This window comes from Eublepharis macularius, chromosome 17 (genome assembly GCF_028583425.1).
Source record: "Eublepharis macularius isolate TG4126 chromosome 17, MPM_Emac_v1.0, whole genome shotgun sequence".
NCBI classification, from domain to species: domain Eukaryota; kingdom Metazoa; phylum Chordata; class Lepidosauria; order Squamata; family Eublepharidae; genus Eublepharis; species Eublepharis macularius.
Window position 1 is genome coordinate 30,766,785 of NC_072806.1, and position 18,780 is coordinate 30,785,564.

General features: G+C 47.3%; 1 protein-coding gene across 1 annotated transcript in view; it reads left to right on the plus strand.

Moving 5' to 3' along the window:
• Nucleotides 1–3,568, plus strand: part of TEX14 (testis expressed 14, intercellular bridge forming factor) — a 56,464-nt gene extending 52,896 nt beyond the window's left edge. The window contains exon 20 of the mRNA XM_055001657.1: nt 3,439–3,568. Within this exon, the coding sequence (XP_054857632.1) occupies nt 3,439–3,470 (32 nt within the window). The 3' untranslated portion in view covers nt 3,471–3,568. The remainder of the gene's footprint in view (nt 1–3,438) is intronic.
• Nucleotides 3,569–18,780: the final 15,212 nt, after the last annotated feature.

Consider the following 18,780-nt stretch of genomic DNA (forward strand, 5'->3'; position numbering starts at 1 on the left):
AGTGTTGTACAGGTTCAGTTCACACAAGGGAGAAACAAAAATGAAATGGGGCTTTTCAAGTCAAAATGTTTGAGTTGTGCCCACCATTACTCAGCCAGCTAGATTGTGCAGTTAAAATAAATAAATTTTATTAATACATACCTTACATATGATGAAACATATGAAATACAAATATACCATCAAATTATACCTCTTTTCTTACAGGAATAGTCACGTTCTATATCACCCATGTGGAGAATGCTGTCTAGTCATAGCTGACTTATGGCAACCCCTGTTGGGGTTTTCATGGCAAGAGACTAACAGAGGTGGTTTGCTATTGCCTCCCTCTACAACCCCTGGTCTTCATTGGAGGTCTCCCATCCAATTACTAACCATGGCCAGTCTCACTTGGCTTCTGAGATCTGACGATCAGGCTCACCTGAGCTATTTAAGTCAGGGCGTATCAGTTTACTGCAGTAGTTCAGAGCAGCAGGTCTCTAATCTGGAGAACCGAGTTTGATTCTTCACTCCTCTGCTTGAAGCCAGCTAGGTGACCTTTGGTCAGTCACAGTTCTCTCAGAGCTCTCTGAGCCCCACCTACCTCACAGGGTGATTGCTACAGGGATAATAACATGCTTTGTAGATGGCTCTGAGTGGGTGTTAAGTTGTCCTGAAGGGCAGTATATAAACCAAATATTATTATTACCTATACTGTCTTAAGTTTTCAAAAAAGAGAGATTAGACTGCCACAATTATTTATACATTAAATTCAATAAAACAAATGAAATACGAATATGCCAACAAATTACAACTCTTATTTCAGGGATGATCCAGCTCCAAATCACCCATACTAGCTTCAGTTTTCAGGAGAAAGAGATAAGATCTCCACAAATATCCATACTTTCCAATCTCAACTAGAAATGGGCACGGACCAGAAAAAACGAACCATGCGGTTTGTGGTTCATCATGAATCATGAGCTTTCACTAAACTGCCCCAGTTCGTGAACTGGGGCACTACTACTAGGTCAGCAGAAGGTCTGCAGAAAGCCCAACCCCCGTTGCCTAGGAAACTGATTGAGTGGCACCAGGCTGTCTGCAGTGACAAACCAAACAAACTGCTCTAAAGTTTGTGGCGGTTCGTCAGAAATGGGCTCTGATGAACCGCTGGTTTGCGAACCATGAACCAGTCTGGTTCATGGCGAACTTTGGTTCATATTTCAGTTCGTGCCCATCTCTAATCTCAACATATCTTTTACATATCTATTACATCTTTTCTCATACCAGTTGTGAGTCATATAAATTCCCAAATCTCCTCTTTAAACTTCTCTCTTGAATTCCTTTTGCCCCAGTAATTTACAAAAGGTTGCCAAACCTTAACATAATTTTCTTGAAGTTTGGCTTTTCCATGCCATATTGACCTGATGTTATCTTATACTTTCCACAACCATACTACTGAATGGGGTAGAATCACCTCTTTCTAGTTCATTGCCAATACCATGAAAGCTACAGCTAGTAAATTGCTACCCAAAATCTTCACTTCCCATTTCCAGTTCTTTGAGAAAATTCCCAAAAGGGCAATTTTAGGATCAAATAGTATTTTGTTTCTCAATAATCTCTTTTAAAATCCTCAATATATTCTTCCAATACTGTTTGGTCCCTGGGTGGGAACGCTACATATGTAACAGAGCCCCTGCTTTCTTCTGACATCTCTAGCATCTTGCTGAAGTTGTCTTTCCTATTTTGGCGATTCTGTCTGAAGTTAGATACCAGCTATACATGATTTTAAACAGGCTTTCCCTAATATTAATATTCAACAAACATTCTTGATTTTCCTCATGTAATTTGAACCATGCTTCATCAGAAATTTCACATAATTCCCCCCCCTTTTGTTTATAATTTATTACACTCTCTTCTTTTTTCAACAATAACATAAATCTTAGATAAATTTCCTTTGTTTTTGCTAGTCTACCAATGATTAGCTCAAAATCTTCAGGCAGTCAAAATAAGTTCATTTGTGACCATTTACTATAGAAATAACTTCTGATCTGTAGATGCTGATTTTCTGTTAGATGCACACAATCTGCTAATCCTTTTACTTCTCTAGAACAGGATTTTTCCATCCTTTACAAAATCTGAAATTTATATCAATCCTGCTCTTTTTCATCCATCAAACATACTACAATTAAAAGTATTAACCAATTCTTTACCTAATAGTACTGAACTATAAACTGAACATTTCAAATCTAGCAATTTCTCATATTTCCATACATGTATGAGGGGCATGCTCTCCAGGTATATCTATCCCTCCATAGCCATATATTGTGGTACTTCTATTCCCTGTTGCTCTGTTTCCCAAATTATTCTTGATTCCTCTTTCTTAAACTGACAACGAATACCAGTCCATTTGGTGTAGCGGTTAGGAGCGCGGGATTCTAATCTGGAGAGCCGGGTTTGATTCCCCACTCCTCCACTTGAAGCCAGCTGGGTGACCTTGGGCTATTCACAGTTCTCTGGAGCTCTCTCAGCCCCACCTACCTCACAGGGTGTTTTGTTGTGGGGATAATAATGGCATACTTTGTGAACCACTCTGAGTGGGCATTAAGTTGTTCTGAAGGGCAGTATATAAATTGAATGTTATTATTATTATTATTATTCAGAATATTAGGTGTGGCAATTCCCCCTTTCTACCAAGACTGCTGAATTAAATTTGTCTTAATTCTAGGTTTCCTCTTACTCCAAATCTGGAAAATACTGACGGAATCATTTTTTTCTATTTTTATCTAATTTTTCTTGCATTTAAAAAAAATGTTGATGGATCAATCTGAAGCCTTCAGTATCAAGTCATGTAAGGTGGAAGCAATAACCAAAGCGAGCCAGTTTGGTGTAGTGGTTAAGAGCACGGGACTCTAATCTGGAGAACCAGGTTTGATTCCCCACTCCACTTGAAGCCAGCTGGGTGACCTTGGGTCATTCACAGCTCTCTCAGAGCTCTCTCAGCCCCACCCACCTCACAGGGTGTTTTGTTGTGGGGATAATAGCATACTTTGTAAACCGCTCTGAGTGGATGTTAAGTCATCCTGAAGGGCAGTATATAAGTCGAATGTTATTGTTAGGATGAATGATGTACTTTCTAGCATTCCACCATGAGCAGCCCCTGAGGAGGAGGTCCAAGTATGGGGAAGTAGCATTTGCTTAACATCATAACTAGGTCATGGTCTTGAGGGCAAGGACAGGGAGGGAAGAGAATCTTTCTGCTGGTGTTGGATGAGGACCTTCACGGCCTAGCTATCCTTCAAGAAACACAGAAAATTCTCACGCAGGAAAGCAACCATTTCTATTTCGAGAGAGGATACGGTTAAGGAAGAGATCGTGGCCAAATTTAAAATAGGCTTAAAGAGCTGTTGATGAGAACAACTTAAATAACTTTTGCTATTTCCATGTCTCCCTTTACATTTACAGTTGCTCTGTTTATACCCGCAGTTCCTGAGTAAGCTGATGCCTCTGAGGATGTACAGAGTGGCTGTGGCAAACCCCACTGAGATGTTAGTAAGATAGCGGATATCTTACTAGTTTATTAAAAGTTATTGTTGAAAATTACAACAGAGTTTTAATGAAATAGTTGTTAAAGCTGTTTATTTTCCTTTCATTGTTTCATACAACTTTCCATTAAAGTTAATTGTCCCCTTTTTGTTGCGATGTGGTGGTCTTTTTCAAGCGTATAACCTAAGCTATTTTCAAAAATTAAAAAGTTATAGAATTTTTGTTTGGTTTTGTGAATGAATGGCCAGCTGGCAAGCAATCCAATACATGAGGTAGGATATCTAGGGATGATGGGCTGTGTTGGTTTTCATGCAGCTTGGCCCAATGCAAATGTAAAGCTTATGATGGAGCATGCTGTAGAAAAATTTGCTCCTTCATCTCGTCCACCTGTGTTCACCCCTCCATTCTCTATTATCTGCCAAAAACCCGGAGGTCTCTGATTTAAGAAACATTTGTGAACTGAGTGTGTTAAAAATGTTTTGTGTTCTTTCCAGTACAAAGTTCATTTAAAAGTATTTAAAACATCCCACTAAATTGTGACAAACATCATAATTTAATGTGCTTTTGTTATTCCTTATGATCCAAAGAGGTGCAAAAGGAAAGGGAGAAACGGGTGCACACAAGGTTCATGCAGGCTGTGCAGGCTTCATATGTGCAGAGAGAGTTCCTATGAGCTAGAACATACCCAGGACTGCCTATAATGGGAAACTTGGGCAATTTGTCTTTAAGGGAGGCTTGTCTGCCGTAATTGTGTTTCTCAGGGCCAGGCCAGATATGTTCTGGAAATTTCATTTCTTCAGCTCCCAGTGATGTGTTAAGCTCAATTATCTGAGAGATGGCAGCCAATTCAGATTGGAACCACAATGGCAGGGTAAACCTTCCCCAGTGCCATTTTTCCTGACCTGAAATGGCTGCGGGGCGCCAGGTAACTTTTTTTTTTTAAGAAACTACTTGAGTCTCTGGAAACATTGAAATTCACTATTGCTGCTGGTATTTACTCAGATTACGATTTCAAATTGCTATCTTAATAGGTTACAAGTGCCTGGATGCAAAATCCCTCTCCCCCCGCCCCCCACGAGTAATCATCCTGGATCTGAATAGCACATCCTTGGTGACCAAAGAGGATAGCAAACAAACGTTTGATTTACAACAGCCTGCAGAAGACTGTCTTGCAAGGATTAAGCCAATGACTAACTGAAAGAGCAGCTAGAAAGAGAATGTTTCACATCTGTTCATATGTGTCTGGCACATCCAGATGTGATATAGTAGGTGCTTGGAAAGGAGAGGCCAAGCAGGTAATTTATTTTGCAAAATAGGATTGCTTTTCAAAATATAATCTATGATTCAAGCTCCTCCTCCACCCACATCCTCCCCAATCTAATAAATCTTTACATCTTGTAAAAATAACACACACACACACACACACACGTCTTCTCTTGCATTATGCAAAGATGGTGTACTGAGGGAGGAGCTATTGAAAGAACCTCTTAGGACCCGCTCATGTAAAATTCTATGTGGTAGAGGTTATGCATAGTGGGAAGAGGGGATTGCATCCACCCACCATGTATGTGTGCCCCACCTCCATGCCCAACAACTGTCTACAAAGACATAACACACATGTCGGCTCAAATCATAGTCATTTCCTAGATTTTCTGTAGGTTTAGTGCACAGCTCAGATTTTTCAAGCATAGGCTCCATGCAAAGAAAATCTGTGGCTATGTGAAGAGAGAGATACACCAATGGGCACATCTGAGGGACGTGCATGCTTCCTCCCCACAGAGAAGTTCCTCTGAATCAGCATTTACTTTCTGAACCCTTGCTCTCAGCCCAGTTTGTGTAGTGAAGAGACCTGTGTATTCTTCAGGTCTGACAGGCAACGTCTCGTTGTTTCTGTGTTCTTGAGCTGCACCCAGTTAAGTGTCAAAGGGGAAGGTTAATGCTTTATGCAAAAAAAAATATCCTCAAAAACTCACTCGAAAATAAAAACAGTCTGGAGGGTAAAAAAACAAGCCATATGCTAGGAATATAATTCAATGAACACTGTTAGTTATATACAGGAAAGTGTGAAAAAATGTTGTATATTTATGCCAGCTTGCTCCCTTAGCTGTGTTCAATCAGCCCATTCACAGTAGGAGATTATATCAGTACAGGGGGAGGGAGCACTAATGAATTCTTGTTCTGCCCCTATCCCACCCCCAAATCCCAATCTCTCTGAGTTGTGTGTGAGCACTCTGGTATCCCTGGAATGCAGCAGAGATGGCCCCTCATTCATTTTAGCGGAGGGACTTGGTGTATTACACGCAAGTCCCTTGGTGTGTGTTTGCTATGCTAAAGGGATATCAAACAGGCCCTCAGATATCAAGTTAGCATTTTGATTCATCTTTCTGTTCCAGGTCATGGGAAAGCTGATCTCAGGATGCAGAGGCCATAACGGGCCTGGCATTGTTATTTGTTTAAATTATCACCCTGTGATGGAGAAATGGGTGGTTTTTCTAGCCTTTTGGTCCAAACATCATAACCCGGACTCCATGGGCACTATGTGGGCTACATGCCCAGGGGTTAGCCTGGCTATGGAGTCTGGTCCTAACTCAAAAGAAGTGAAAGGGAATACTTACTCTCTGAGGAAGGTGTTTTTAAAAGCGCTGCTGTCTTATGTGTGAGTGGTTCGTCTACAATGGAGAAGAGGGGGATAGAGGAGGCTTGTTCCTAGTCATGGAGTCTTCAACAAGATGTGCAGCCGTCCTGACGGATGCTAAGGTGTCTTTGTAACTTTCAAGTGCAGTAGCTAGACATCATTCATTGTCTTTTCCTTTTCTTAATTAACTGTAGCCTTAGTGTGCTATATCTTCCTATATTGTGTGTTCCCTGTTTACATTCTAATGTAATCCAATGAAGATCTTCAGTTAAAATAAGGTGTGTCAGAAGTCCTCACCCACTGGCCTTTGCGCATGTTCAGAGGTTCACCAATGTTCAAACAGCTGTTGAGGGTGGCAGCCTCTACATTGGGCGGTGGCAGAGAATACACTCTGGCCAGGAGGGAAGGAGAAGTCTCCCCACCCCAGGTCATAATAGTGCTATTCCATGGTCTCCATTTTAAAAAGTTAGTGGAATTGTCATGGAGGCCAGCTGTATGCTCATGGAATCTTTAACAACAACAACAACAACATTTGATTTATATACCGCCCTTCAGGGTGACTTACACCCGCCCAGAGCAGTTTACAAAGTATGTTGTTATCCCCACAATAATCACCCTGTGAGGTGGGTGGGGCTGAGAGAGCTCCGAGAAGCTGTGACTATTCCAAGGTCACCCAGCTGGCTTCAAGCAGAGGAGTGGGGAATCAAACCTGGCTCTCCAGATTAGAGTCCCGCACTCTTAACCACTACACCAAACTGGCTCTCTTGGTTGTGGCTCAGTGGTGGAGCACCTGCTTTGCATGCAGAGAGTCCCAAATTCAATCCCCAGCACTTCCCCGGAAAAAACTGCTAATAGCAGGTGTTGGGAGAGACTTTTCTCTGCCTGAGACCCTAGAGAGCTGCTGGCAATCAGAGCAGAACCAGAGGACCAGTGATCTGATTCTGCATAAGGCAGCTACATATGTTCACTTTGTTTTTTGCATTTATCAGAAGAATCCACATTTAGTCTCCCCTCCCCTGCAAACTCCCTGTTCTATGAGCCGAAAAATACCATTAATAGACAAAACACCATTTGCTTGCTTAGCCGGGGGAGGTGTGGGGGGGGGGTTTAGGTTGGACTCACTCTGTGTTTCAGGACACTTGAGATACCCCCTTCCCCACCTACTGTAATCCTCAAGGGCTAGTTCCCGCAGTCCTACTGGGGTAGGAGGAGGGGGAGTAGGCATGTTTATTTTTTAATCGGTGGTCTTGGCTAATGGGTCCTCTAAAGCCTTGACTTAAAAAAAAAAGGGGGGGAGCGCCAACAAGCTGAGGAAACAAGAAGAAGAAGAGGGGCATAGAATGAAGAGACAGTTTATTATGAAGAACTGCTGTAGTCCATTTTTCAGAGGCAACTCAATTTATCCAATTCCATCTCAAGATAATGCGTTGTCAGTCGAGGAGACAAGGGAAAACAGGATTCTCTTGTGACAGGCTTGAATCAATGGAGCTGTCCCCAAACAAGGGTTGCAACCCAGAACATGTCAATCCACAGCATTTTAAAATACTAATGAACTGCTTCCAAGCCATGTAGAAGGTTCCCCTCTCCACTTGCTTCCTCTCATTCTTTAACCACGAGCACATGCCAGTTTCGCCTGTGGATGCATGTCAGCTCCATGCAGGCCTTGAGCAGAAAGGATTTGTACTCAAATACCTTTGGATGTGTGTCATGCTCTGAAGATTAGGTAGGGGAAACGAGAGGAAGCTCAAGCAATTTTTCTTTCCTGTCCCTTGCACAAGCTGTCATATTTAAACCCCCTGTAAGGGCATAATACAGGAGGTGGGACTTAAATGTCCTGTTCCTTCAATAGAAGGAATGGGTAGCTGAAGTTTTCATGGCATGGAGATAAATAACATCACCTCCCATAAAGCTGCTATTTAGAGGGCAGGACATTTTTTTCCAGGCAGTTGGCAACCCTAGCCTTCCCTTTGCACTATTTCTTTGAAAGAAATCTTCATCCCTGTGGCTATTTGTGTGCTAGACTCCCCCTTCCCACTCTACTTGGGGGGAAAGCACCTGGGGTTTGGGAATACTGTTGAAAAACAGCATGGGGAGGCTAACAGCCATGTTCCAGTTCTTCAGCTACAATCTAGATCCCTCTTCCTCAAATTTGCTTTTAAAGAAAATTAACAGTGGCTGGAGATCTGCCCACAGCTGTTGCTCATACTCCAAGTAGATGCAGACATCTTTGAAAAGTCAAGTGAGGCCCGCCGTCTCTCCTAAGTCCTGGTAGCTGCCCCTAAGCCACACCTTTTAGGTATCACCCAGTAGAGGTACCTGAGTACTCACTTTGAGGGGTATGAGTTTATGGATCTCTTTGCTAGAGTCCTCCAGCTTTCCAACTCATCCTCCCTCCCTCCTTTGTATTACAGTTTCCCCCGTAGTTGTATGTGTTCAACAGGAGTACAACTGGCAGAAATGTAACATGCTCCTTTAAGGAAAGGTACGGTCATGGTCGTGGCCTCCAGCCATCTGTAGCTGTGTTTTATTGTGGGCACGTACTGACCAATTTTTGATGTGTCCATCCTATTCAGTGGGACACAGATAGGCGCTGGGTATGCACATCCACATCAAAGGATTAATCAAAGCTTTGTGGCTGGCAGAAACAAACCAGTAGCAAAAGAGGAACAACCAATATAACACCTTTTCAGGCATATACAAAAATAAAATAAAAATGAATATAATTATGGGGAAAACTTGATGTGAGAAAAGGACAACCAGTGTAGCTGAAAATAAAGAATAAGTGTGTTCTACAAATAAAGTGGGGATATAGAAATGGAATGGAACTGCTTTTGGATTCTAATCTCTTCCTTCAATGAGAATGAGAGAGTTGATTGTTTCTATCAGAACTGCCGGTCATTAACAACAAATTCTTTTTTCTTGCCTCTGTAACTTCCCCTCTTCTCTAGTGATAGTCAACAGAGCGACACTTAACATTTAATTAATTGGATTAAGCCTTGATGGTTGTAAACAAAAAGTGGATGAATTGTAATAATTGGGGGGAAACAGAGCATCCAGTGGCACGAGGCAGAGGTAGGTGGGAGAACACTGTGGCATTAAAAGTGGAATTGCACTCTTAATTAATTGATTTGCAACAAAGTTATCTTTGAATAATTACGAACAGCGCAGCCCTGTCAGTGCAATTAGCTCCTGCTTGTCATAACTGCACAGAGGCAGGTGTGCATATAAACCAGCCTGGATAGGGCCAATTTGGGCAAGACTGTGAACAAGTACTTGATGATTTACCTTTTAACAACCGTGTATACCTTCAGTTAACTTCCCGTGTGCCCATATGGGGAAGTGAAGTCAAAGAATGAAGATGGACGTAGTTGGAGAACTGGGGGGGCAATATGGACCTCAGGCATCCATTCATGCCTTTTTTCCCCCTGGGACGCATTACTTCTGCAGGTTTTTCAAGTGGATAATTACGGTGAAAGGGTAGTTCTGATTGGCAAATGTCTGTCACCAATCCATCCCCTCCATTGCTAGACATATCGCACATATTTTTAAAATGTGTAAAGTTTTATTAAATAAGTTGAAGTAGTAATAAAATTCTGTATGAATTTTTTTAAAGCAGAAATGGAGGCAGAGGGATAAGACTCATCACCTTTGCAAGGGCAGGTAAAGAACTCTCTGTTCATCTTCGTTCTTCTGTGCCTCCACACATGGGGACTGCGCAGGCGCAGGCCAGCCGCCGGAGAATTTTCTAGAGCTTCCATGGCTCCGAAGGGGCCGTTTGTCGCGCGCCACAGCGACCGTTTTCCCGCCCAAACGGTCACGTGATCCTCCAGCGACCAACGGCCCCTTCCCTCAGTTCTCTTCTTGCCGCCGCTTGGAGAGAACGTGAGCTTCGTTGCTCTGTGCTTTTGTGCTTCGTGCTTTATTCTGACTGATTGCTTGGCTTTTGACTTCGGACTTCGTGACCTCGACTATTCTTCGGATCTCGTTTTGGACTTTGTTGTGGACTCGGTAATTTGACTCGGACTGTTTTTGACCTTCCTTTCGCGTGCCCCTGAAGATGGCCTCAAAGGCTCTCTTCAAGCATTGCCTCCAATGCCAAACTAAAATGGCCAAGACCGATGGCCATGAACTGTGCCTGTTCTGTTTGGGGGAGACCCATAATGTGACGGCCTGTAAGATTTGCCAGGGCTTCACCAGCAAGGCCCGACAGGAGCGCAAGGCCCGTCTTAACTCCTCCCTGTGGCAGAAGGTCATGTCCGGAGGCGCCCCGTTGCCCTCCTCCAAGGCCGGCCCTAGCCCCTCTGCCGAACGGCATTCCAGAGCTGGCTCAGTGGCCTCCGCGAGGTCGGGGTCGAAACCGCGTCCCCCGAGTGCCTCGGCGTCGAGAGCGGCCTCTCCAGCGCAGGGACCGGTGCGGCCGCCCCGTAGCGCATCTTCCACCAGGTCGGATCCGAGACCGACATCGGAACCGAGGATCCGTCTACCGAGTCCCCGATCGGAACCGACGACCGGGTCGATTCCGGTAAAACCTAAGAGGTCGAGGCCGAGGACCCCTTCGAAGGCGAGGAGCGCGTCGGTTCCGAGGTCTTCTTCGGAACCGGCGAAGAAGAAGAAGAAGACCAAACATCATCGGTCGCCGCATCCCGCTCCCCAGGAGGAGGTCATCGTGCTTCCTCACACGCCTTCCCCTCATCTGGATTCCCCCGAACCAGAGGAACTCGCCATGCCAGTGCCGGATCCGATGGCCTTCGAGACGGTGCCCGCGGAATTCTCGTCGGGGCCGGAGCCGAGCCCGCGCCGTCGGAGCCGACCATCGCCTGCTCTTCGGTCGCCGAGGCTGGAACCGAGCCCGTCTCCTCGTCGGAGCCGTCCTTCCCCTGCCCGTCCATCTTCACCAGCTGCCGGTCGTGAGCGACGTCGGTCTGGGGACAGTGTCCGATCGGCCCGGTCCACTGCGTCCCGACATCGACAGGCCTCCTACCTCCCCTCGCCATACCGTTGCCAGTGGGAAGGGGCACCTGCGGGTTTCTCCGTGTCGGAACCGAGGCCTTCGACATCGAGGTCGGCGTGGGCTCCCCCTCCGCTCCAGGTTCCGGAATCCCAGCTCGGTTCCGATGAGGAGGATGTGGAGAGCTTTGGCGGCTACCAGTCGGAGTCCTGGTCCGAACCATCGCCAGCTGAGGAGCTAGTGCCATCTGCGGACTCGCCATTCGAGGACCTCCGCATCTACGCCGACCAGATGGCACGGATGGCGAAGGCTCTCGAGATGGACATCTCCTCGGCAGTCCCCCAGACCAAGGACAAGCTCCTCAAGCGTATCTATGGGGATAATCCGGCGTATGTTGGCTTCCCCATGCTCGAGGGTATTGAGGAGATTGTGGAGAAGGTATGGCAGGTGCCCTGCGATCAACCTCCAACATCCAAGCGCATCGAGCAGCTTTACAAGATTAAGCAGGGTACCTGGCCGGCGTTGGTGAAACACCCTCCACCTTCCTCCCTGGTCACAGAGGAATTCAACCCCCGACGATCGGGTCACTCCTCGGTGCCTGCCGATAAAGAGGGCAAGAAGCTTGATGCCATGGGCAGGCGCCAGTACATCGTCTCTTCGCTGGGTCTGAGGATTGCCAACTACCAGACCATCATGGCAGGGTACCAGCTGTACCTCTGGGAGAAGTTGGCATCCTATACCCGGGACCTCCCTCCTGAGCAGAGGGCGGTGGTGTCCCTGCTGCAAACAGAGGCTGTCCGGCTGTCGAAACAGCAAATGAACGCAGGGAGCCACGCTGAGGACACTGCTGCTAGGGGGATGGCTTCGGCGGTGGTCCTCAGGCGCCACTCCTGGTTGCGGTCTACGGCCCTGTCCCAAGAGGTGCGTTCCAGAGTGGAGAGCATGCCATTTGAGGGGGACTCGCTCTTTTCCAAAGCGACCGACGAGACCCTGAAGAAAAAGAAGGAGGACCGGCAGACGGCGCGGTCTTTGGGTCTGGCTCCAGCGGACAAGCCCTCCTCCAGGTCACGGTACGCTCCCCGATCTGGCCCTTACCATTACCAGGGCAGATACCAGCAACAGCGGCCGGGCTACCAGCAGTATCCTGCCTACCAACAGCGGCCCTACCCTCCCGCACAACAGCAGAGGAGGCGTCGGCCCTTCAAGCCTCGTCCGGCACAACAACCGGCCCAGCAGAAGGATCAGCAGGGCACCGGGAGGCAGTACTGACGGGTCACGCCAGCCGTATCCCCGAACTTTTCGGACAGACTTAGTCCACTCCTCTCTGAGTGGGAGTCAATAACATCTGACTCATGGGTCTTAACTATTGTTGAGCTGGGATACGGGCTGGAATTTGTTGAGCTGCCTAGATGCAGTTCACCCCTGACAGCTGTCAATAACACTATGGCCGAGCTGGATGCGGAGATCGTGTCGCTCTTGGCCAAGGGTGCTGTGGAAGAATTGCCCTATGAGGACTCTGTAAAGGGATTCTTCTCTAGGTTCTTCCTGGTCCCTAAGAAGGATGGGGGCTTACGTCCCATCTTAGATCTGAGGGACCTTAATGCCTTCCTCAAGGTGACCAAATTCAAAATGGTAACGTTGGCGGCTGTGATCGCCTTGCTGAAACAGGGGGATTGGTTTGCGGTTCTTGACTTAAAAGACGCATACTTTCACGTGGGCATACGGAAGGAGCACAGGAAGTACCTGAGCTTTGTTTACCGGCAACGGGTTTTCCGGTATAAGGTGCTCCCCTTTGGCCTGTCCACTGCCCCACGAGTGTTCACTAAATGTGTGGCCCCTGTGGTTTCCTTCCTACGGGAAGAAGGCTGTACCATCTTTCCGTACCTCGATGACTGGCTCATCGTGGCTGAATCGGAGTCTAGGCTGGTGCAGGACATTGGCTTGGTACTTAGCACTTGCCAACGCCTGGGGCTCCTGGTGAACTTGGAGAAATCCAAACTGGTGCCCAACTGCAAAGTGTCCTACATTGGTGCACTGTTAGACTCTGTGGAGGGTAAGGCCCTGCTCCCTTTGGAGAGGGCTCGGTCCCTAAGGGGTCTAGTGTCCATGTTTAAAAGGAACCGATTCCAGTCTGTGCGCACTATCCAGTGCTTACTGGGGCATATGGCAGCGGCCACCTCTGTGGTGCCTTTCGCTAGGCTGCGTATGCGCCCTCTCCAGAACTGGTTTGTGCGGAGGTATGATGCTCTACTGCACCCTCCGTCCCTCAAATTCTCTATCCCGAGGGTCATCCTCTCCTCCTTGAACTGGTGGCTGTCTGATGACAACTTGTTTAGAGGGACCCCTTTTGGGTATCAACACCATGACATCACGGTTACCACTGATGCCTCTCTGTTGGGATGGGGGGCTTACTGTGGTGATGTGTCTGTGCAAGATGTCTGGTCTGACAGGGAAAAGACCCTCCATATCAATGTGCTTGAACTAAGGGCCATTCGTTTCGCACTTGTGTCTCTTACAGCACTGCTGAGAAATCGTCAGGTCTTGGTGCAGACGGACAACACGACTGCCATGTACTACGTGAATCAGCAGGGGGGCACAGTGTCCATGGCCCTGTGCCGGGAAGCCACACTCACTTGGCAGTGGGCTATCAAGAACGGCGTGTCGCTCCGTGCTATACACGTGGCTGGGTCGGACAATGCCCGGGCAGATGCCCTCAGCAGGGTCCCTTTACTGGACCACGAGTGGGAACTGAACGTAGAGTGCGTTGGGCCGATCTTCCAGATGTGGGGTCATCCAGTGATAGATGTGTTCGCCACTGCGGCGACCACCAAGGCCCACACGTTCTGTTCCAGGGCAGGGAGCGACCCCCTCTCTATTGGGGATGCCTTCCAGTTTACGTGGACGCAGGGCTTGCACTACATGTTTCCTCCGTTCCCCTTGATTCCCAGGGTCCTGTGCAAGATAGGGGAGGACGGGACGGACTGCATTCTAGTGGCCCCCTTCTGGCCACGGCAGGTTTGGTTCCCGAAGCTCCTGCGGATGTCCCAACGGACGTATGTGAGTCTGCCCCCACGGCAAGACCTTCTCCTAAACGGGAGCCTGGTCCACCACGATCCAAGGAAGCTGCACCTAACGGCTTGGCGGATCGTTCCTCCCCGATAGGCTTTACTGACGAGGTACAGAGGGTCCTCCTGAATGCTCGTCGGCCATCCACTAGGCGCGCTTATGCGGCCAAGTGGCGCAGGTTTGAGCTCTGGGCAGTTGCCAGAGGAGTGGTGCCTGACAACAGTCCCTTGGGGGTTGTGTTCGAGTATTTGTGCCACTTGCGTGGCCTGGGCTTGAAGGCTTCCTCCCTCAAGGTCCACCTGGCAGCGATATCAGCTGCTCACACCCGAGTTGAGGGTGCTACGGTGTTTTCTCACCCACAATCCCGCCAGTTCCTTAAGGGCATGTACAATCTTTACCCACCTGTGTCTGCGCCAGTGCCTCAGTGGTCGCTGTCCTTGGTGCTCTCACGTCTCATGTTGCCTCCATTTGAACCTATGGCTACATGCCCCTTGGATATGCTATCCTACAAGGTAGCATTCTTGGTGGCCGTCACATCGGCCAGAAGGGTCAGTGAACTGTCTGCACTGCGGTCTGACCCTCCCTTTCTTGTGTTTCATCCCAACAAGGTGGTCCTGCGTCCCTGCCTCGGGTTCCTGCCCAAGGTGGTGTCCGCCTTCCACCTCTCGCAGGATATCTCACTGCCTGCATTCTTTCCTCAACCCTCCTCTAAGGGGGAAAAGGCCCTCCATACCCTAGACTTGAAGAGGGCCCTAGCCTATTACCTGGATAGGACGAAAGGGTTCCGCTCCAGTCCTCACCTGTTTGTATGTTTTGGGGCCAAGGACAAGGGTAACAGGGCTTCCTCACAGACCCTGTCTAGGTGGATTGTGACGGCCATTAGCAAGGCCTATTCCCTGGCAGGGGTAGCTTGCCCGCTTCATGTCAGAGCCCACTCCACGCGGTCCCAAGCATCCTCTTCGGCACTCCTCAGGGGGGTGCCCCTGGTTAACATTTGTAAAGCAGCCACATGGTCCTCTGCAGACACCTTTGTCAGGCATTACGCCGTTGATGTCAATGCGGAGCAGGATGTATCTGTGGCCAAGGCTGTCTTACACTCCCTCTTTTCCTGAGGGAGTTTTGGTATGACTTTCTTGGCGTACCTGTTGGGTACCCTTGAGTGAAAGTGTGTATATATGTACCTGGGGGTGTGTATATATGTAAATATTGAGTATTTATGTGTCCTTACACAGTATTTTTACATAGATGTATATATGCATATCTATTTATTGTTGATCTTGTTTGCTTAATAAAATTGTGTTGGACTTCACCCCCGCCTTCCTTATTGTGTGAAGCTTGGTACACTCCCATGTGTGGAGGCACAGAAGAACGAAGATGAAAACAGGGTTAACATACCTGTAACTTATGTTCATCGAGTTCTTCTGTGCTGACACACAACCCTCCCTCCTACCCCGCTGTGAACTCCAATGCACAATACTGTGATGGCTGTAACGGATATTGGTGTTTTTTAAGGTGTTACGGCTGAAGTGTGTTGGTCAAGCGGCGGCAAGGGAGAACTGAGGGAAGGGGCCGTTGGTCGCTGGAGGATCACGTGACCGTTTGGGCGGGAAAACGGTCGCTGAGGCGCGCGACAAACGGCCCCTTCGGAGCCATGGAAGCTCTAGAAAATTCTCCGGCGGCTGGCCTGCGCCTGCGCAGTCCCCATGTGTGTCAGCACAGAAGAACTCGATGAACATAAGTTACAGGTATGTTAACCCTGTTTTAATATGTCCTGTCTGTTTTTACATTGCAAGTAACCTTCCCCACAAGCATATTTCCCCAGGAAAGGGAGGTTATAGATTTCCCACAGTATTCCATGAAAATATTGCCGGGGCTATAATCTTAGACCACCTCAAGAGGGCCTGTGGCTCAGAGGCAGAGCGCTTGCTTTGCGTGGTCTCTGTTTCAGTCCTTAGCATCCCCGCTTAAAAATAAAGCCACTGCCAGTCCAAGTAGACTGAACTAGGCTAGATAGATTACTGACCTGACACTTTACGTAGTGTTGTTTGGAGAATTTAAAAATTGTTTGGCAACGAGCGATAATCCTGTGATTAGAATTACCTTGTGAGTAAGGACACAAAAATGTTATAATTTCAGAGGAGGAGCTGTGATAGTCTGTTGTAGCAAAATCAAAGTCCAGTAGCATCTTAAAAACGAACACCATTTTGTTCTGCAAAAACCTATGCTGGAATAAACTTAATTGGTCTTTAAGGTCTTGGAATCCTGTTTGATTTTGCTACAAGATGTTATGTTACCAGTCCACAAGCATTTTTACCAGCCCATGTATATCTGTGGTAGTGATTTGTGATAAATTGACAGCCTGCAGTTCGCTTCCAGCTGGCCAAGGCTTACTTGCAATTTGTACATCCCCAGGCCAGTGACAATTAACAAGCCTGAATTATTTTGTGGGAACTGATTGGCTGCTGTCTGCCCTAAGGTTAGGTAGCTCTGCCATGCATACCTTGGGCTTTTCTCTCTCTCTCTCTCTCTCTCTCTCTCTCTCTCTCTCTCTCTCTCTCTCTCTCTCACACACACACACACACACACACACACACACATTCTTATCACGGACTCTCAGGCTTCCTGAAAAGATGCGCCTAGGTCGGGCATTCAGCATGGCGCAAGGGGCTGCAACCAGAAGAGAAAAACAGCATCCTTTAACTGTGCAGAATTGCCCTTGGCATGTGTATGGTGGCTATTTGAATGTCACTCTTGACCTGCTATTGGGTTGCAGAAAGGTGTTCAGTCTGTTCCACACTCTTAAGGATGGAACAAAGTGATTAGCTTCTAGTTTTTTAAAAAAGCAAAAAGTGAAAAGAAAAGAAAAAGTGGAAGACAAATTCAAGCAATTACCTGCTCCAAAGAAATTAAATGGAAGTACATCAGTAGCTTTCATGAATCACTTGCGGTTCCAGCGGAGAAGTCTCAAATAGGATGACGACACCTGTACTTCGACGCATCTGAATTCAGTGGCTGGCATTCTCTCTAAAAGGGGTACCCTGCCAAGCACATAAACTTCCTCCCCCTTTTCTACCCTTCCCAGCATTAGCCAGTGCTGAGCGTGGGATCTGCCATTGCCCTATCTGCTCTGTTGGGCCTGGCCTTGGGCTGGCAGGAGCAGAGAGGGGCCAGGAGTGGCTCATACCCTGGGCTGGGCAAGGGAAAGGAGAAGGCTTTGATGCTGAAGAGATGGTGCCAGGAGAATAAGAGGAGATGAGCAGCATTGGAGGGGGGAAGGAAGAGGGAACGGATGAGGAGAAGGAGGCAGGAACTGCCCCCACTCAGTATCCAGGGGTCCCATAGAGAAGCTCCCTGCCCAGAGCCCATAGACTCCTGAAGCCTCCCTGAACAGATGGTTACAAATCTAGGGTTGTATTTTGGGTTGGCCTTTTCCCAGCTGGTAACTAGTATGATGGCATTGCCATAAAACACATTGTGCCTCAACAGCAGCCAACATATGATTGTATTTTCACTTAGCAGCTGGACTCTAGCCATTTTCGAGATTTTGCTCAAATGGTCCCATTTTGCCTTTCTCAAGACCCACAGGACCTTGTTTTACTTGTCAGTGAGATCCCCATCTGTTGCCAATGTTCAGCATTGTTTAGCTCTTTACAGCACCAGTGGCTTTTGTTATATCTCCCGTCGGACCCTCCGGCTCCTTTTTAGAGCCTTTCCTTCTACTGGAAAATCAATGGGAGTCTGGCCTTTTCTTGTTGACTTCCCTATAAATAAACCTAACTCTTTATTCTTGTTTTCTTTCTTCTATTGATTTTCTCCACCGTGCTCAGTTTTCTCTGAAAGTTGGGCCAACTATGCTCTTGCTAGAGGTGGATTTCTGACTGGTTCCTTGGAATCACAGCAGACTCAAAAGATTAGACTCCTCCTGGGTGGAGGTGAATGGAGGGAGGAGCAGGCAGGTCTATGCTAATTACAGTTGAAGATTAAACTGCAAAGTGTTTGGCAACATGATGTAGAAAGGAGGCTCTTTTATGTTGCAAGGAATCCTGGAATGTAGCATGTTATACATAGAGATATGTCAAAAAGAGTCCAGTAGCACCTTTAAGACTAACCAATTTTATTGTAGCATAAGCTTTCGAGAATCAAGTTCTCTTCGTCAGATGCCTGATACAGATACTGGCCAAATACAGAAGAGCAGGAGAGAGAAGAGAGGCGGCAATTAGGGGGGGAGGGGGAGGGAGCAATCAAAACATTCCTTTGCTAGTATATGTAAACATCTCCTTTTGGTGTGTGTATCAGTTGGCTTCAAAGGAGTTTGCCCTGTTAGTTTGTAGCAGCCAAACAGCTAGACCATCCAATTCCAATGTAGTATGGGCCTTCGACAACCACAGCTCTCCCTGCCAGATGCATCTGACAAAGAGATCTGTGGTTCCTGAAAGCCCACACCAGGTGCCACTGAGCTCCCCCAGATCCCACCTCTGTAAAGGAAATCTGTTACCTGTGGTAATGTGATAACCATTCATAGTCCCTATTCAGTCCCAGCTTGACAGAGTCAAATTTGCATATGAATTCCAATTCAGCAGCCTCCCGTTGGATTTTGTTTTTGAAAGGTTTC